The 21,043-nt window shown below is 46.1% G+C and overlaps 1 protein-coding gene across 3 annotated transcripts in view; it reads right to left on the bottom strand.

The window, feature by feature from the left end:
* The window catches only part of AFAP1L2 (actin filament associated protein 1 like 2), a 121,317-nt gene that overhangs the window by 20,503 nt on the left and 79,771 nt on the right, over positions 1 to 21,043 (bottom strand). The window contains exons 5-8 of one of the 3 annotated variants that reach the window (XM_043550933.1): positions 11,972 to 12,062; positions 5,497 to 5,580; positions 3,363 to 3,565; positions 1,856 to 2,035 (exon numbers count right to left, since the gene is read on the bottom strand). In XM_043550933.1, the coding sequence (XP_043406868.1) occupies positions 1,856 to 2,035; positions 3,363 to 3,565; positions 5,497 to 5,580; positions 11,972 to 12,062 (558 nt within the window). Of the gene's footprint in view, positions 1 to 1,855; positions 2,036 to 3,362; positions 3,569 to 5,496; positions 5,581 to 11,971; positions 12,063 to 21,043 lie in introns of all 3 variants that reach the window. The other 2 variants (XM_027818748.3, XM_027818747.3) reach the window with 2 other exon arrangements.

Raw genomic sequence — 21,043 nt, 5'->3', positions numbered from 1 at the left:
CTCAGTTGGTGTAAATCATGTAACTCTTCATAATTTATTTCAACGGGGTGACGCCTGGCCCATAAAGTTCAAATGAACAGAAATTCTAAGGGCCAAATCCGGCCTTGACTTGACATGTTGCGACCTGAGTGACTTCAAAGGGGCTGCAATGAGTTTAAGTCAGGGCAAAACTTGGCCCGCTGTATCAGTCCAGTGAGTGTGTTGAAGGCTGCAAGTGAACAGAGCTCTTCTGCTTCCTTTGAGTTAATCACTGATCTTTGTAAAGGTTCATTGTTCTGCTGCAGTTTCCATGAAACAACCATGTTTCCTGTACAGTCCTTGGCTATTCTGTGTTTGGGACTTTCTCCAAAAAGCGTTCCCACACATTGTCACAGAGAGAGGCATTAAGCGTTCTTCTGTCTCTGCAGCATTTTCCATTAAACATCAATTAGACTGAAGCTGGGAGTTCAGTGCTCTCTTGCTGAAAGACCTTCTTTATTCTGGCTGGAAAGGTTGGGCTGGGGAGGTCCTCTCCATTCTCCGACATACAGAAGGTGGCAGGGGTTTGCTGGGAACACGCTTGCCCTGGACATGAAAACGAAGCAGAGCATGTGTCTATGTGCTTGCAGCTGTGAATGAGGCCAGTGTATGTCAGAAGAACAGTGGAATGGAGTACAGTCTCCAAGCGGAGCCACAGTAATGTCGATGGGAGTTGTACAGCTAAGTTCCAGTGCAGTGCATTGAATCCCTATGAATATAGTAAAGGTATGCAGCCTCATATCCACACTCTTTGCTCTTGTCCCATGTCACTCACTCTCTGTTCCTCTCCTCTTTCTAACCCCCTCTTCCTGCTCTTCTCCCCCCCGCCTCTCAACAACTTAAACAATCCTAAAGGATCATTTTAGCTGCTTCTTTCCCTGGCAACGTATCCTCCCCTCCCTTCCCTTAAATTCAGACCATGGTGCAGGGAGCCAGAGCTTTCGCGGCTGATTTGACTCTGCTGGCCCCACATGACTGACATCCCAGCATGCACAATCTTCTGGCAGAAGTGCTGAGCCTGTGAAGACGTGTGAAGAGCCCAGCATGGAGAATCCAGGGCAGGAGATGGAGAGGTTCCCTGCCAGCAAAAATGATTCCAGAAGAGTGAATGAGAGAGACTGCCATTTCACCTCAATGAATCAGAGGACCTTCTATATTCTTTTACCTTCTTCACTGTGAGAAAACTGCAAGGAATAACTTATTCACCACATTTCTCAGTCAGGGCAGAGTGCGAGGGAGTGCCGAGAAGGCAGGTGTGAGGTACAAGCAGGGCCAGATTAACCCATCAATGGGGCAAACATACGCTTCTCTCAGCCTGGTGCGAGAGGTGGTCCCGGGGGAAAGCGGGGAGGGAGTATTGCAATGCCACCCACTCAGATTAGGTCAGCCACCTTCTCCCATCATGATGGAAGACTGGCTGGACCAAACTTGAATGCGGCTGTGCCAGGTGGCAATGCCCAGAGTGGGGAAACTGGGTCCAGCTCCCCGGTAGAGGAGCTGCTCTTGCAGGGTGGACATGTTCTCCAAACACCACCATGGGGGTCAAGATTAGGGTTGCAGTGCCAGGGAGGAGGGCACTGCTGTGGGTGGCCTGTGCCCCCTCAGCAGGGCAAAGGGGAGGTGGTGAAGGACCCCGGCCTATGATTTTGGGCCCCACCTACCAATTTGGGCCCTAGCCATGTGCCTTATTTGCCTCCGAGTTAATCCAGCCCTGGGTACAGCAGTGCGAGCCCAGAGGGAGTTACCAGAGGGGCAGAGTGGAATGAACAGCCCCCTTTTCCACTGGGAGAGTGGATTATCTTCCAGCTAATCTGCCAAGTGACATAGCTCCACTCACTCTGAACCACTGCTCTGCCTGGTCCTTGCTCTGCAAGCCCAGCACAATCACATCTGCGGTCATCGGAATGATCTTCAGCTTGTGTTCTTTCTTCCTCACTTGCTTTTCCTTGTGTATGACACTGCAGCCAAGCAAGTTCACATCAAGCTGAGGGGTGTGGTCCTTGGAGCTCTTGTAGCACTGAGAGCAGAAGGAGAGAAGTAAAGTAAGAGATTAAAAGCATGTAAACTCAACATAACCCACTTCCTAACCTCAGCACAAATGGAGCACCATGCACATCTGTAATGGCTGCATATAACACAAAGAAGGCCCAACTCAGTTACAGCTGCAGCATCCAGATGTTTTACACACACACACACACGACACAAAAATATGTAGCACAGATATATACCCACCTAAACACACACACACACACACACACAGAGATTCATACATCAGCATCTTTCATTCAAACTATATGTCAAAAGATTTTACAGGGTCTAAATAATGTTATGAGTAAAATAACAGCCATGGGAGACTGCTGTCAGAGGAGTCAGGATTAGAACAAAGGAGTTCCTGATTTGCTTACATACCACTAGGCCATGTGTAAAATTTTCTAAAGTGCTGACATGCCTTTGGCACCTAAGTCCCATTTTCAACAGATACTTAGGCACCTAGGGGGCCAGATTTTAAAAGTGTTTAGGGGCCTACAGATGCACCTAGTGGGATTTTTTAAAATTCTTCAGTGAGTTAGGTTGAGTTTAAATGGGAGTTAGGTGCCTAGTGGGATTTTCAGAAGTGCATAAACAGGTCAGGTGACTATCTGCTTCTTTAGACACTTAAATGCCTTTGTAAATCTGTCCCTAAATGCCATTGGTTTTCCATGTGATGTCAGCTTCTAAATGCCTAATTCGCTTTTGAAAATGGGATTTAAGCACTTTTGAAAAATGGGGAACAAATATTTGATAACAGGCTCTTCCACCTAGCCGCCGGAGGTATAACGTGAGCCTTGGGCTGGAAATTGAAGCTAGACAAATTCAGACTGGAAATAAGGTGTAAATTTTTAACAGGGATGGTAATTAACCATTGGAACAATTTACCACGGGTCATGGTGGATTCTCCATCACTGGCCATTTTTAGAACAAAATGGGGTGTTTTTCTAAAAGCTCTGCTCTGGGAATTATTTTGGGGGAGTTCTCTGGCCTGTGTTACTCAGCAGGTCAGACTAGACGATCAGTGGTCCCTTCTGGCTTTGGAATCGATGAACATTTTACCTCACGTTATTTTCTAGAACAATTATCAGCAATACTGCTTTACCTGCTCTTTGGCTTGTGGTATCACCTGCCTGTATTCTATTGGTTATGTTACTGAGTGGAAATCTTTGGAGAATTCCACATGGAGGCTAAGTGGATATTTCTTAAAGCATCTGAATTAAGATAAGACTCTCTGCCATATGGGTATTGAGAAGCCAGTCTGAGAAAATAGGTTATTTGGGGGTGGGGGGGAGAAAATGCAAATGTTTGCATACCAGCAACCTAGTGTCCTTAATGACACACAGCTGTTTGGCCCATTGTCCCAACCACTTCTTCCTCCAGAGGAAAGCACAGATGCGGGCATCTTTCATTAGCTCAATGGTGGCTTCAGTGGATGGCCATTGGTGGGTTGCTGACTTCCCTTTGCTGCTCTCTTCTTCATCATAGGATTCGTAAGAGCTGCTGACTGCTTCTCCGTCTTCTGTAACAAAGGCAAAGCTGGTCACCAAGTGTATTTCTGGGTGGCAATTCCTGTTTGTTTCACACATGCTCACATCAGGCAAGTGAGAGCATCCTCGCACCATGCCACAGTCACCAGCAAATCAGAGGCTCTGCCCCAGGACTTTCCTCTGTTGAAGATTTCCTAAGGCCATTTTCTTAGTGAATTTGATCTCCCAGCATCCGTTTTTTCCTTCTAGCCCAAACTGTTGCTTTGATGTTTTGCACCTGAGATTCTCTCTTTGCAAATACTCAAAGGAGTCTCCAATTTAAAAGCTTTCCTCAGATGCGCTATCAAATGTTGGTTGTATTTTTCCAGTGATATATTTTATACACCCAACTGGAAGCCAAAATTTCCAAACCTGCAACACGATTGCAAGCTATGTCCAGTCCCTGCCGAGTCAGCCCCTGCCTCCTGTATATATAAACGAACTCTGCAAGGCCATGCAACAAGCAATGATTCATTGTATGTTATTCTATGGTTCCCTTTCTGAGCCACGGCTATATCGACTCAACATGGAACCTATGGCAAGACATACATCTGAGCACTGGCACCAGTGAAGCGATGTTGAGTGGTGGCAATAAGAATTAGTAATAAATTACAGCCTTAAATAATAGTGATTGTTTTTATGTTCAGTCAAGAACAGTATGTAACTGTCCATTACGTTCTTAATAAGGAGTGGGATTTCAAGAGCGCTCAGCATTGGCTTAACTCCGTTCCTATTGCGGTAAAGGGGAGTTTTACCATTCAAATGAGAGCAGAGGTCAGTGCTGACCACGCTTGAAAATTACACCCACTATGTATAGTGCTACCCAGCTCTGATGTATGTAGGTCATGAAGGTTTGCAGAAGGTGAAGATGGCTGGTCATTGGTGCAAAGTCCATTGAAGTCAATAGAGAGACTCCCCAGCAACTTCCATGAGATTTGCAACAAGACCGAGGTGTTCATGATACAGATGTAATCTGCCAGCCACCCATTATTATTAGTGTGGTTCACACAGATCCATCAGAGGCATACCCCAAGATTTGTCCACCACGTATTTAATTCATGCATGTTCATCCCTACTGAACAGAACTAAGATACTGATCTCATTATGCTACTCTCATCAGGACTTAGTCAAATGTCCACTCAAGTGCAGTGTTACCTTAACATTGTAGACATTTTTGAGAAGAAAACAGAGAAAATAGTTCAAAGACTTCACTGTGATTCCTTGAAGCATTATTCTGTAAGGTAGGTGTATTCATTTTTAAAGAAAATTAACTTTCAGAAGCCACAGCAATGTTACAATATTGCTCCCCAAATCTCTCCCAGTTAAGTGTTATACGATAGCTCCAACAGGTGATTAGTGCAAAGCAACACTAATTAAGCCAATTTCTCAAAAGAAGACTATCCACTGCAAAATTCACTGAATGCCATGGTATAGTGTTAATGGCCCATCATCAACCGATCAGGTAGTTCAGCTTTCAAAAGACGACGACTATATTATTGCCCACTCTACAGCTTACCTCCTAGAAGACTTTGGAACAAATCCTCAGCTAGTGTAAATCGGCATGGCTCCACTTCCAGAGAACTACGCCTATTTACACCAGCTAATGATCAGCCCCTTCACTGGTTGCAACATCTTCATCAATAAAAAGCAGCACCATTCAGATGTACTCTGATAAAAACTCTTTCTATATGGGATGAAACACTGATTGGCAAAAAGTGACTGCAAACTTCTCAATACCTCCCCCACCATACCCCCACCCTCCTGACAATGTGCCAAATGGTGGTGGTGATCCATCCATGCTCGTAAGGGAGGAATGCCGGTGGTAACGAAATGAATAGTTTGGGCAGGTGCTCCTCTCAGCTACGATGACAGTAAATACAAAGACAATGCCAGAAGTTCAGGCTTTGAAAACATGCTGTACCCATGGTTATTGTGGCATAAATTACTCCCTCGGTAACCTGCAACCCTGTCCTGGCTCCAGTGACAGCAAGCCTACCAAGAATACCTGCATAGTCACAAGCAAAAAGAGAGAGAGAGAGAGAGAGAGAGAAAGCCCCCGCATTTTATATTGGTTCCCCTTGAACTAGGCAATTCTTTTTAAAATAACCATCAAAATTAAAATCAACTGGTGCAGATGAAATATTTCAGTCTGAATTATTATTAATTAGGCAGCCACATTGTCACTCGCATTCACATTCTGTTTCGTATCGTGCCACTCAATTACGCAAATGCAGCGTCGGGCTAGAGTGATAAGGATGGAATCCATATCAGCATGGACTCAAAGCAAAAGGGGATCCTAATAACTTATGCAAATATAACAAAGGGCAATGGCCTTCTTAGACTATGTGCAAAAATACGGCGGATGAAGGAACGGCCACAAGACCTAACAAGACTGTCGTTATTGGGTTCATTCTAATTTATTCATCCACAATTTGTTACAGTGTCTTTCAGTCCCACCTCTATGCCACATGACTTGCTTATCTCCTCAGCCCATCTGGAGGATTTGCTTTGATGTCTCTTCTTGGCAACATATTTGCTAATTTTATTAGTGCTACTATTCTTGTTTTATTTTACTACATCCATTTGCTTGGAGATACAAGACTTAAATTCGAAAACTCAGTAACAGAGACGAACAGCAGCTCCCCAGCTACCTGCATCTTCACCACTCGGCTAGGAATCATGCCCCTATATAGCATCCTTGCCCCAGGATCTCAAAGCACTTTCCCCAGTATGAGGGAGATAAGTAACATTATCCCCACTTTACAGATGGGGAAATTGAGGGACTGAGGGTCCAGTCTTGTACCCATTGAAGTCAACAGCAAAACTCCGAACCCAGAGAATGCAGGATCAAGCCTAGGGAGATTTAAAGACGGAGCCAGGATTTGAACTCAGGTCTCTTTACTCAAGACTTGTGCTGTAGCCATTAGACAACACACCTTCCCTTTCCCCTTCTACTATAGCTCCTCTTCAGCCATTTAATTAAACTTCTTCTTAACGTCATAATCTCATTACAGCTCTCCCATCCAGATTTTCATTCACCTAAAGTAGCTGCCTCAACTGTGAACTGGTCAGAGAGTTACTTTCGCTAGGACCATGGAGATTCTTGGACACTTCTTAAGCTTTTTCCTTCCCATATAACCCCCCTGCAAAGGCGTCTGTGCATAACCACCTGCAAAGTGCCTTATTTATGTCTGGGGCAGATACCAGCTGAGGAGCCCTGTAATTCAGCAGTTAAGATGTGAGTAACAATACTGTCCACTCTGACATTCAGGACTTGTCTGAACCTGCATATTCCCATCCCAGTTCACTTTATGGGCCTGATTCTCCTCCCACAGCATTTTATACAGGTGCAACTCCATTAAAATTATAGGATATCAGGTGTAACTCCATTAGCGACCTGTGATTTCCCCCAGCATAAATAACAGGAGGAGCCGGGCCTATGAACAAAAGGGATTCATTTAACAAAGAAGCCTTAAAACACAGTCCAGGTCAGCAACCAGCCAAAATAGGGTTCTCATCTCATACTGTAATCTGTTTCCACTTCGGACTTCGCAGCTGTCACTGTGCTATGTATGGTGACCATAGAGGGAATAGAATTCAGATCCTTCCCCTAGCACTTAAACTAACAGAGAATCTCCGCCAACTATTTGCACTACAGGGCCTGTGGCACAGTTGAACAGTTCTGATTCCATCCAGCAGAGGGCAGTGGTGTACACCACCAAGTTTATTACCATTTTACTCTCCAAGGATGCAGCGACCAGTTTGCAGGTAAAGATTTGGCCTCATATTTAAAATAGTTAGGAAAGACAAACAAAGCTAACATATAAACTAGAAGGGAATCCAAAGAGCAGCTGATGGCTAGGAAGGGGAACACTAACACCTAACAATGATGCACCACACTCTCCAACCAAGGATCTCTCAAGGACAATTCACCTTTATTCATGTTGAATAGCACCTTATGCCACAAGTGGCCCCATATTAGATTTCAGACCCACGGTCAATGGAGCCATCTGAGGAGTAAGGGCTACTCAGCATAAGAAAGGGGACCAGAACACGTCCCATTGTTCTTCACCAGTGAGCCTCAACTCTCCCAAGATAGGTACTTGGCAGTATAATTATATCAATTTTGACAGAGGAGGAAACTGAGGCACAGAACAGTTGACTGAATTGCCCAAAGGGGCATAGCTAGTCAGTAACACACTGGTGACAGATCTCAGGAGTCCTGACTCCCAGTCCCCTGCATTTATGCCGTTCATTGGTCTATATAACATGGAACACATTTCTCATTTGTCTAATGATAAACTAACAATAGCAGCCAATAGACAGTGCTTCTGGTAACTGAAATCTTACATTTCTGACACTACCCCGAACCATCTTATCCTGTTTGCTGTATGCCTGGTGCCCACATAATCATTCACTAGAAACTTCTCAGGACAAAGGTGCCATCACATTTATTAGAGGCATTCCCTGACAGTGCATCTTCCTGTTTTTGAATTAAATATCCTGCATTGCCAAGCAAAAGAGAGAGTTTTCAGTAGAATTATTGTTTATTCCCCGCACAAGGTTTTCTATGCACAAAAATGTTCATTTTATAAAGCTGTCTGAGTAACATAACCCAGTTTAATTGGCATATACACGAGATAGGATACCTGGCTACATACGAATAGGTTTGGTGCATGACCCTGTATGCTGTGATTCTCAGCATAATTGGACAATTATATTTTCCTATGCGTATGGTAAAAAGTGTAACTATTATCTCACTGCAAAGGCAATTGGAAAACACCCCGGCGTGTACAATGCTTTCTGGCCTGAATGAGGCTCCAAAGCAAGTTAGAGGCAGTCTTGTGTTGGCAGGTGACTACACGCAATTTAAAACAACCGGAAAAGAAACAAGGGGTGTGACTCCCTTTTCTTTTTACCTGCTAGCTAATTCCCAACTTTTCCTGTGGGATGAAGCTTACAGCTGCCTTTTTGCTTGGGTAGGGAAAGAATCTGACGTGAAATTGGCAAAAACTGGAGGTTTTTTTTATGTGTGGGAGGTGGAGCTGACGGTGAAATTTTTATCAGCAGAATTCTAATCCTCGGACTCAGAGCACGGGGGAGCGTGATGCTGTGGGGCGTCTATGACCCAGAGGCCCACTTGTATGTTCACTGCTCTGTGTCAGCCACTCTTCAGGCCTGACATGCTCATCACAGCTCACACACTGGTGTCAGGATATTTATTTAAAAGATGACATGTAATATATTGTTTGAAATCTAACATCACGCTGGTCATTAACATCACAGTGAAGTGTTTGTAAAAAACCCGGTAACTGAAATTATGGATATTGTCTGATGTTATGTCCTGGAGACTCTACATAGAAAGGTGGCAAAACAGGTTTCTTCTATATAAAGGGGAAAGCAAATATGGTGGCAGAAGCCCTGTCCAGGAAAAAGGGCTCTGAATCATAGAATATCAGGATTGGAAGGGACCTCAGGAGGTCATCTAGTCCAACGCCCAAGCCCCAAATCCCCAGATGGCCCCCTCAAGGATTGAACTCACAACCCTTGGTTTAGCAGGCCAATGCTCAAACCACTGAACTATCCTTCTGCTCTGCTGCCTCTGGGTCAGTCAGGGGCCTACCCTCCTACAGTTTTGTAAAGGGGCAGGTGTGACCCTAAGCATCCCTGTATTCCCACCCTATTGCAATAATGTTTGTATAAAATATGCCTTCTGAGGTATCATTTGAAAACGAGTAACTCACTGACTGTTAATAGTCTTGCATGATGTATGTGTGCAGCATGTATTAAGAGTTATGGATATATGATGGAATTATGACGAAAGTGTGTTTAAACCAGGCATGCCTGGGGCAGTTGGTAAACAGGTCTGCCTTACACAAAGGAACATATATTTGATTCTCTGACCAGTCCGGTCCTCAGGCAAAGACAACTAAGGTCTATTGCTGGTTGTAACCAAGGCAGGGGTGAAAGTAAGTCAAGTGACTTACCAGTACGCTGGGGCCAGCTCTGGCCCCCGGAAGGGGCAGGGCCTAGGGTGGAAGGGGCGGGGCTGAGGAGGGTCAGAGCCAGCCCCAGCCCACCCTATAAGGTAAGTGCCCCCCCCTTCTCCTCCTCCACCCACCCCCCAACTGGGGTAGCAGCAGCAGCCCGGGGCTCCGGGGGCTATTTAAAGGGCCCGGGGCTCCCCTGCTTTTCCTGCCCCAGTCCTTTAATTAGCCGTCGGAGCCCTGGGGAAGCAGCGGGGCTCCAGCGGCTATTTAAAGGACCGGGGCGGCAGAGGCAGCTGGAGCCCCGACCCTTTAAATAGCCCCTGGAGACCCCGCTACCCCAGGGCTCTGGGAGCTATGTAAAGGGCCTGTGGCTCCCTGCTTCTACCGCCCTGGTCTTTAAATAGCTCCAGCGGCTATTTAAAGGGTTGGGGCTCCAGCCACTGCTGGGAGCCCCAAGCCCTTTAAATTGCCCCCTGGGGAAGCCGGATTGCCCCAGTACGGTGCACCGGCTCTTGCGGTACTCCATACTGGGGCGTACCGGCTTACTTTCACCTCTGAACCAAGGCTGGTGGAAGCCAGAGTGGGGCTATAGACAGGCCGCTGGGGTGAGACCTGCTGAACGAGGTCTGTCTAGCTCTTCAGGATATGGCCTGCATGCTTGTAGACTGGTTGTGAGCACCCCAGGCTGTGAGTGACAGCAGCAAAGCATTGTAAAACACCCAGGGTTGCAGGGCAAGTGGTGACACAACCCCTCCCTCAGTGGTCTGGATTGCACGCCAAACCCCATAATAGCATCTTCGCACTGTCTCTGTCAAGGCTGCAAACCCAAGCACTAAAAAAAAAATCACCTATTTTTCTTTCTACCAATTGCTTTACCCACCAATCCTGCTGGAGGTAGGATTTTCTCTGCACTCACAGGGCCCAGTAACTAATCCCAAAGTGCTGATCAGGAGTAACGGAGCAAAATTTGGCCTGCAGTATTCTGACTGGAGTGGAGCCATTTAGATAAAATGACATCTAGAAGCCAACCAATTCAGGGTGAGGTTTTGCAAACCCAAACCTGGCTTCCTCATTACAGAGATGGGACAACCCTGAAGGCTTTTATCTGCACCGCCCCAAACTATGGTGCTTTGGAGAAAATGGAAACTAATCCAAGCCAACTCTGGTCAGTAGCTAGCTGGATCAGGTCCCATGCTGTCAAGAAGGTACTGATTTAAACATAGAAAGAGATTGATGCAGATGGGGTGATGACTAGGAGCTAATACTCCAACTCACTCCACTTAACTTACCTGATTATATCATTCACCTTAGCCTCAAACTAATGCCAGGTCTACACTACACGCTTACTGAAGTATAATTACATCACTCAGGGATGTGAAAAATCCACACCCCTGAGTGATGTAGTTATACAAACCCTATTCCCCCATGTAGACAGTGCTGGGTCAGTGGGAGAGTTTCTCCCGCCAACGTAACAACTACCTCTCACAGAGGTGGAGTAATTAAGCCGACGGGAGAGCTGTAGCTCCCAAAGGCTCCCCATCAGGATCACAGCCTCCATTGTGCTAGGCACTGTACAAACATGGGAAGATACAGTCCTTATCCTGAAGAGATGACTGTCAAAATAAATTAACCCTGCATAATTTCAAACAACGTCCCCCACTTTGTTTCTTCGTCACAAATTTTAAAGCACAGGATTGCACAGCTGGGTCTAGCGCTGCTCACACAATGGTAATGAATTCTCATCCAAATCATCAGCCTTACTTCTTATCCTTAACTCTGGTACACGAGACCGTAAGAGGGGACGGTCTAGTGATCTAGACCACTGCAGTTTATAAACTGTCACACTTTATAAACTATTTATAAATGTAGCCTTTATGTAAATAGTTAATACATTTTGAAGAGCTGTTTTAATAAATGCTTCAAGATTGATATAAAGTCCCATATACCCATAGGGTTCATAGATTTTAAGGCCAGAAGACATCATTAGATCTTCTAGTCTGATCTCCTGTATATCAGAGACCACTGAATCCCACAGTTACCCCTGTACTGAGTCCAATAGCTTGTGTTTGGCTAAAGCATCTCTTCCAGAAAGACGTCCAGTCTTGATCTGAAGACTTCAGGAAATGGAGAATCCACCAACAGATGTAACATTTTATAGCCATCTATAATACATACTGCTCTTGTCTACAGCAGGTGTAGAACATCTACTAGTCATTTATTAATCCTTTATAAACTATAAATGTACCCTTCTTATGACCAGCAAATCCACACAGATCGAATTTGTACCATCAGCCATAAAGAATTGTATGGGAGTAGTTCTGTTTGATTGTTTCCACAAACATTGAGTTCTGCATCTCATTCTAGTTAATGATAGCCATGAAAAGCAGAGAACCAGCTCTGACGTACCATTCACAGAGATGTCATATGGCTCAGCCTCTTCATAATATGCCTCTGGAGACTCAATCTTGGGGCTCGAAGGCTGTTTCGTTTCTGCAATCTGTGGAATGAATGAATAAAACAAGCATATTTTTTGGTAACAAGCTGATCACTCCGAATCTTTGAACAAGCCTTTTTGGTAATGCTAAAGTGTGGCTCAGTGGAGGGGTCCTTTTTAGATGTGCAATTCATGACCTCTAGGTAAATGGGTTCAGATTCCAGGAAAGACACATCAGTAAGTGCTAGTATTTAACTGGCTTTCGATATACAGCTCACCAAATTAGGTTTAAAGGAATATTGTGATGTTGCACTTGTCAGTTCTTATACCATGTCACAATGTTGCAGTGCTTTACATAGTCAACTCTTCAATTTTCCTGAAAGCCTCAATTTTGGGGATATAGAATAGACCCTGGAAAAGCTGCGGGGTCAGCTTGTTCATTCTAACCATGGATCGGATACTGCTGCACCAGTAAATGGGAGTTTTGCCATTTGTTTGAATGGACTCCTTCCATTAGGTTCAGATGGCTGCACATAAGCTATCCATTTCAACTGGGGATGCAGTTCAACACTAAGGAGAATAGTTACGGGGTACCTGAGTGGAGGACAGTTGGGAGGAGAGGTAGAACTATTACCTACCTTTAGCCCAAACAGGCATTTGAATTCTATTACCCTATCTCATATTCCCTAATTGAAAGTTCATAGCCCACGGGTCACACAGCACAAAGTCCCAAGTTAGGAAAAACATCAGGCATCTTTAAAGCCAATATGAGCAAAAATGAAGGAAGTGGATAAACAACACTAAAGTGAAACGAGCCTTTGAAAAGAGTCCAAGTGCTGGAAAAACCCTGTCTCATCTGCCAAATCCCTCCCCCAAACACAAGCTGTCAGAGAAAACAGTTCCTTGATCCCTTGGAAAGACCAGCACACAAACAAGAAGGTGGGTAAAAACCAAACCCATTTACTTCTCAAGCCATTCATACAACTGCACTTGACTTCACTGAGCTGCAAACTTGAATGCAGTAGTGGGAGGCGCTCAGATACTGCAGTGAGGACCGCAGCATAAAAACCTGCACAGAACAAGATAGTGGGTGGAGATACAGCCCACACAAGGGGGGAGGGTGTCCTCATGATGCTACCATCCTGTAGCTTAGCCCTGCTGTTCAATTTGTCCAGCACCACACATTCCTCTCACATGCCACGCGTAATAGAACACAATCCGTATCTGCGGTCACCAGAAAGGCTATGTTCATATAACTCAGCTAAAAACAGCTGAAAGCGAGTTATTTTAGCTAGTGGCAGTTATTCTCTTAGTACCCGGATTATAGTGTGTTCTGGATCGCCAGGGTATGAGCTAGGTTCTAGTTGGTACCAGCATAAAACATCAGCTCTGGTGAGGGTGCTGGGAGTTCCATCAGGACCAGCTTCCAATGGCCTGTACATAGGGGCTGAAATCTCACTTGTCTGGAGTAGAGATGCAGCCACTGGCAGGCAATGAGAGGGACACGTCCCCCACTCCTTACTCTCCTGTTGAAGATCCTTACAGCACAGGGCCAGGAATCGTACATTCACTCCTGGCTGCCCACACAATGGTTTGTCAAGGGAGAGGAGAAGATAATGGGCCAACGCCATCCCAATATGGGCAGGGCCAAGGGGGTTGGGAGAGTGCGTTGATTCAGTGCCCACCCCTCACCTCACAGCCCCTGCCAGCAGAGCTCCTATGGAGCACTCGTGAAAATTACAGCTGCACTCCCTCCCCTGGGCATCAACCTCCAGGAGAGCAGGGACAGAGGCACTGCCTGCCCTCTGCTGGGATAAATATCCCCTGGGGTGCCCGGGGCTTGGGCACAAGGAGGCCCATACCTTATACCTCTCTGCACCTAACACACTGTGTAAAGCTATAGCAGGCCATTGCTGATCTGCCTTTGCATTTTACCCCAATGGCACAATGGGTAATAGTTGTTTATACAGTTCAATTTTGCCTGTTTTGATTATATTTGCCTGTTTGATTATACTTCATTGGCTTTCAGGGCCTAGTTTTTTTTAATTTGTTAATTTTTTTTAAAATTCTTTGATTTGATTTGAATTCTTCATGTTTAGTATTAAAGAGCAAGGGTCAAGTCAAAGTCTCTGGCAACTCTAAGTTAATTCTAAGAGTTAACTCTAAGTTAATCAGCAACCTCTGGCTAATGGCTGGCTGGCACCTCCGTCCTTACTAAGGGGCATATTGATGTTAGCTCTTCTGCCTAAAGAGCCGAAATTGTTCAATATGAATTTGGACACAGGCAGCTAAGGACATGGCCCATTGTCTCAAAGCACTTTGGGATCCCTTCAACACGATGTATAAATTGGCCAATGTCTCTTGAGGCATTGGCCATAGTCGGAAGACAGGATACGAGGCTAGATGCACCAATGGTCTGTCCCAGTATGGCCGTTCTTATGTTATGTTCTTATATCTGTAGCACCATTCAGCCAAGAGAGGAATTGTTGTGTTCTGACATTAACCCACTAACCTGGACTGTTGGCCTACCAGGCTCTGAAGGAGAATATTAACACTGCAGTATTCCCAGTCTAGCCAGGATACAGGGATACAGTCTGGGTTAGTGCTCAGGGCAGTGACCTGAGACTTAGGACCTCTGGCTTTGGCTAGCTAGCTATGAGCAGACCCATGGTGTAACCACGGGCAAGTCCCTGACCTTTCTTGGTCTCTACCTCTGTAAAATAGGGGTAATTCTTACTTACCTTTGCAGAGTGCTTTAAGGAGAGGCCCTCTCCATATAGAAGTGCTAGGCATTATTAGTCTACTTTCCATTCAGTTTTTGAGGACATATGGGGAATGTTTTACCTATGTTTTCCTACAACATTTAAATGCTTAAGAACTTCAGCTAAAGCATTAAATTAGAAAAATAAACACTCAATAGTTTTACTGGGTGCACTTCCTCAGCCAGGGACTAGTTCTATCATTGAATCTGTGGCAGACTGGCACTTGCAGACAGCCTACATTGTACATTTCAGAGAATTTAAAGCGATAATCAGATTGGGAAGACATCGTTGCCTACATAAAACCCCTCACTGTGACTGCTTCCTATACTGTCCAACACAGTCTCAGGGGAAAGGAGGGTTACTTTGTTTCATACAGACAATGGAAACCAAAAGGGCCTACGTGGGACTAGGCTTCAGCTTCTTTAGAGGTTATTTTTTTCTCTTTACCAAAGGTGTGGGCTTCTTTTGTCTCTAGCTTAGATCAAAAATATACTGCACTGTGTTAGCCAACCCAGTCTGGTCATTTCAGCACACTTGTCCATTTCACAATGGCACAACAGAGCATGCAAACCCTAACAAACATCTGATGGCATCATACAGGAACGGCCCAGAGCACTGCCATTTCTACGCTAATAAGTGGGAATGGTACAATAAGAGACTAGTGTGTTTTCACTAGGGGCAACTGGAAGCATGTGGTGAAAAGTAGGAGCAGAGCACAGAACTCCTAGCTAGTGCTAAGGCATGGGAGGAGAACAGGAAGAGAGAATGAATTAAATATATACAAGGCCTGATCCATAGACTTTATGTTATTTGAGGTTTATATTGTGATTGCACCTGGAGGCCTCACTCAAAACAAGGGCCCCTGTTGCGCTAGGCATTGTGCAACACATAGTCAGGTCACAGCCCCGCATTGATTTCAGTGGGCGTTGGATCAGACCCACTTATGCTGGGCTCTAGCACTGAAAAAGGAACCTAGGAAAGAATCATTGTAAGTGCCAGATAATGAACAGCTATTCCCAGCACACAGGATAATGAACACCCCGACGTCACCTCATCATTCTACAAGCAACTTCCCACACTTGGTTTTAGAGACCAGGGTGGTTCCTTTGTAGCTTTCAGTTTCTGTGGCCTCTGTTCATTAAACTCAGCCTCCCTAAGAACATCACTCTCCGGTCATTGCCCTTTTCTGAATCAAAGTACAAAGCGATGAGCTGATGAGGTTTTTCAATCCCGCCCACCCTCTCTATTCTCCCCCCACACATAAAAAAAAAAATTTAAAAAAAAGCCAAGCTCCCAGGGTTTTAATCGCTGAGCTTCCACCTCACTCATCACCTTCATTCTTTAAACCTCGATCAGAGTACGGATCTCCGGAGCGCACACAGCACTGTTAGGGAAACTGGTACAATTGGCTAAAGGAGAAAAATTTCCCCAAACTGAGAGCAACTGAGCACCCCAGACACTCCAGGGTTCACCACGCTGTCACTGGAGAGGATGGCACATAGGCAAAACCAAAGCCTCTTTTTGCAGCTGTCCAACATGTCTATGGAGAAGTTAGAGGAAAATTGGCTGGATATTAATTGAGGGCCAGATGGCAGCCCGCTAATGGACCAGTGCAGGTGAGCAGGGAGTGAGCGGACTCGAGACTTCCCAGCCAACATAGCTGATCCGATGCATGGGGGAGAAGATTATACCTGGCGCCAATTACTCCCCTGCTGGAAATAAGGGGGAACTCACTTCCGGGACAGCACAACACGTCACTGCCCTTTGCTTAGGGCTTCTGGAAAAGCCACAACTTGCCCAGAGTGGAAAGTCCTATAGCTTCTGAGCATGCTGATCAGTCATCTAAGAATTTGCGGTTTTTTTAACCAGAGGCTAATGAAGCCACGCCCACTTAATTACATTCTCCCCACCACCACCACCACCACCCCCACCAACTATAGTAACTTGTGCTGATTGATATACCCACAGCAAATTCCTAAAAAACAGAAAACACACTCCCACTGCCTTAACATCAAGGAAAAGCGAGAAGTCCCAGGGACAAAAACACTGCAGATCCCTTGCCAAAGCTACAGCAATGTCATCAAACATGCTGCCACTCTCTTAACCTGGCCTCGCAGAAAATTTTCCTCAGCCACACACCATCAGCACCAGCAATCGCCCCTTCCCTGCCCCCTCCACTTCAGTGAACTTCAAAGCCTAATCAGGACTACTTAAATGCTATCCTTTGCTGCCTTCCTGCAAACCCATAAGTGCATGTGTAGCGCTAATGACCTGAGAAATCAATGGGATTGCTCACATATGAGTATGTCTACACTGCAGTTAGACACCCGTGGCTGGCCCGTGCCAGCTGACTCGGGCTCAGGGGCTGTTTAATTGCAGTGTAGATGTTCGGGTTCAGGCTATGGCAATTAAACAACCCCTTAGCCCTAGCCCCATGAGCCCAAGTCAGCTGGCATGGACCATGCTGGGGGTGTCTAATTGTGGTGGAAACATACCTTTCAAGATCAGCTGCTTTGCTCAGAGCAAGCATAATCCAGATGGTGGTTGACATGCATGCACAGTGTTAGGAGCACTGTTGTGTGGATGTGGGGTGTGTTTCAGGCATGCAGAAGTATGATCATTACACACTTACAGCCAGATGTTCAAAACAGGTCAGCACTAGCACTGGGCAGGAGAATCTTTGAGATTTTAAAAAAAATTCTGTCCCAAATCAAGACAAAAAGAGTCAAATTTTTGAAAAATTTCAGTAACAAAGTGGGGGTGGGGGGTTTTCAGGGCAATGGGAAATTTGGATCAGATTATTTCAAAATATTTAATTTTGATTTTGACCTGTTTTCTTTTTCTAATTTTTAGTATAAAGTTAAAATTTGAAATAAGCTGTTTTGAACTGAAAAATCTCAACTTTCCAAATGGGACATTTGGACTATTTCAAAAGCTTTTTTCGACATTTTTTCAATTCAGGAAATGTATTGAAAATGACCCTTTGCCGCAAACAGTTTTGGTTTATACAAATTGGCATTTTTCATTGGGGGAAAAAAAAAGTCCAAAAATTCCTGACCAGCACCCGCAATCAGGCCAGTATGTTAAAAGAGTTCAACACATCAGCCACCGAAGTCTTTGGAAAATCTAGCCATTAATCTCACAATGGGAGATGAGCTCTCTGGAAAATCTCACCTTTATTTAGGTGCCTAAATTGAAGTTCATTTTTTTTGAAAATCTGATCCCCAAATGTCTCTCATGTAAACCAGGTCTTCCTAAATGCATTGCAGGATTAATCCTGCTCCTGTTTTGGGTCTGCTTTCGAAATATTGGGAACAAACTCTGGAGTCTTTTAAGACCGTAACCAGCCCGACAGGCCTCTCTCCCATCACAACAGTTAGATAGAGATTTTTCATTCTCAAGACAGTTTTTTTGTGGGATTTGGTTTTTCAAGTTCAGGGTTAGCCAGATGCCAAGCTGGGGAAGAAATTCTGTTTCCAGCCAGAGCAGCAGTCATTCCCAGCACCTGGCCCCATGGCAGACTGCACAAGCAGATGTGCTGGCAACACTTGAATCTGTCTCTCGGCCTGTCAAATGCAGAACAGACTCTCCTGTTGTCCTAGGTGGAAGGGCTGTTTCCCTCCCTGCCCCCACTTGCACTTTAGTCTGATTCATTCACTTGCTTCATCTCTCTTTAAACATGCAATCGAATTGCTTGCTTTCAAAAATCAATGTGAAGCTAAATGATGAGCAGAGCAGGCAGGCACAGTGCCAGCACATCCTGCATGGCTCTTCCAAAGCACCATCATCCTGACCTCTGCCCATCCAACCCAGGGTGTCTCCCTTGAACAGAGACAGTCAATCCCATTACATGTATACCAGGAAAAGGAAGAAGTATGGAGAGAGTGTAACACGCATATAAAGTGTGTGCCACATTCACATAGAGGATAACACCCTACGATTGCTACCCTCTAACAGAGTTGCTCCTTTAGGTCAAATTGTATATGCTGGGGCTTCAGTACTGAAGGTCCTAGGTTCAAACCTAACTGACTGGATGTGAGACTCATTACAAGGGCATGAGAGACTTGTGTTTTTGATCAATAACTGGGCAATCTTCATTTAATGGGACAGGAATTAAAGAGGGGTATCAAGAAAGAGCCACTGATTTGTTGGAGGCAACAGTAGGGGCAGGAGGAGGGCAATGGTTTTTCCCATGCCTACACTGTGCTGAGCTAGAGGTGCATTCCTGTATTTGTTCCACCGAACAACCAGGAGAAGCTGCCTCGAAGTTTCCCACAGTCAGAGCCAGTGTGTATCTCAGCCTGTGCAGCTGCAGCTCCTCCGGCCATGTCGCACAGCACAGGCCACATGAGAAGAGCTGCATCTGCTGATCCTCAGGCAGGCTCTCCCTTTGGCGCGGGGCTCTTTTGCTACCCCGGCCTGTGGCCTCGTCTACCCATCGCGCCACTCCTCCTGCTGCCACCACCTCCACCAGGAACGGCGATCAGAACCAGTTACACGCAGATCACTGCTCCCAGTCACGAGCGAGGGCTGCCTTCCCTTCTCAGCATGGAGAGCATGGGCAGCTTTAACAAGTAAGCCAGATGGGTTAGCTGGAAAAACTCCACAGGCTCTGGAATGCATCCATTAGGACAACCGCAGTGCATCTAAAAGGCTTCTGTATTAATCCAGCCCTACCTTTCTCCTTTTCAGGCTTCACTTTCCCAGCACCCTGACGTGACATCCATCCCTTAAACTCCCTTACAGCAGAGTTCCCATAAGACCCTTTATGGTAATCCCTTATCTGACCCTCTGGCTTCTCCTTCCTTTTAAAGGAACGGTTTCTCCAGTGAGCCCCTAGCAAACACTACCCCCTCTCTCTCCCCCCACCCACTAACCCCTCTCTTTCAAGTCCGCTGTCCTTTTACATCAGAAAGTCCTTACTGCTGAGATTCCCATGTCTGATCGGCTGCTAAACAGTAAGCCCCGCTTGTCAGTGTCTCTGGAGAATAGCTAGGGCTGCTCTTTTGGCAAGGAAACAAAATCCCACTGAAAGCCGATTGTGATGAACTGTAACCTAATTACATTTATAACTGGCCCATGGAAAAGTCCAAGGGAACTTTGTTTGTAGATTTCTTTTGTGCAAAGTCCCAGGGAAACCTGAATCATGTACAATTGGTCTCGCAAGACACACATGCATGCAGCAAACCTCCAAGCACCAAAAAGCATGCATGGGGAGAAAGCTGCACTCAGGATGCAACTTGCACAATAATGTTCCCCACCCCGTGCCACATTCTGCAAAGCAGATGCAGGGGCTGCTATAGTCTTAGGGAGCAGCTGCACTCTATGCCCAAAGAAAGAGGAAGAGAAGTGGCTTAAACTCCATTCCTTCCTGGCCAGCAGAGGTGTTAAGATGGCCGGACACATGAGTCCTTCATCACAGGAGAGTTTGCAAGCTTTCTTCCAAGTCTTACGCATAACAAACTCATCTGAATTCTGTGGCGAGACACTGACTGATTTGACTCCCCTAAAACCCCTTTAAGGCCCTGAATTAGGATTAAAGGATTATAACCTACAGTGTAGCAAGGAGAACAGCAACGTTAATCAAGCTTCCTTTCTGTTTTTGCCTAGGGACCCTTGACACAGGTGCAGGTCCCAACACTCACATCTTCTTCCTCTTTCTCACACATCCACTTGGCTGCCGGTTTCATAAGAAACTGCCATACGGAAGGGAACAATGGTCTAGGGCAGGGGCGGGCAAACTTTTTGGCCTGAGGGCCGCATGAGGTTTCAGAAATTGTATGGAGGGCGGGTCAGGGGAGGCTATGCCTCCCCAAGCAGCCAGGTGTGGCCTGGCCCCTGCCCCCTGCTTCTCGATCCCTGACAGCCCCCCCATTGCCCCCCCCCGGACTCCTGCTCCATCCACACACACACACACACTCCCCACTCCCTGTCCCCTGACCGCCCCCGGAACCCCTACCCCTGACTGCCCCCCGCCACCCTATCCAACCCCTGCCTCCTTCCTGACTGCCCCCCCGGGACCTCTGCCCCATCCAACAACCTGTTCTCCCTGACTGCCCCCGTAATCCCTGCCCCAACTGCCCACTGACACCCCATCCAACCCCCCCTCCTTCCTGACTGCCCCCTGGGGACCCTTGCCCCCATTATTCAACCCCCCTGTTTCCCACCCTCTGACTGCCCTGACCCCTATCCACACCCCCAGCCCTTGACCACCACCCCAAACTCCCCTGCCCTCTATCCAACCCCCCCTGCTCCCTGCCCCCTTACCATGCTGCCTGGAGC

This window comes from Chelonia mydas, chromosome 7 (assembly GCF_015237465.2).
Source record: "Chelonia mydas isolate rCheMyd1 chromosome 7, rCheMyd1.pri.v2, whole genome shotgun sequence".
In the NCBI taxonomy this organism is placed as follows: Eukaryota; Metazoa; Chordata; order Testudines; family Cheloniidae; genus Chelonia; species Chelonia mydas.
The sequence above is the reverse complement of the archived record's forward strand: the minus strand, read 5'-3'. Positions and strand labels throughout refer to the sequence as shown.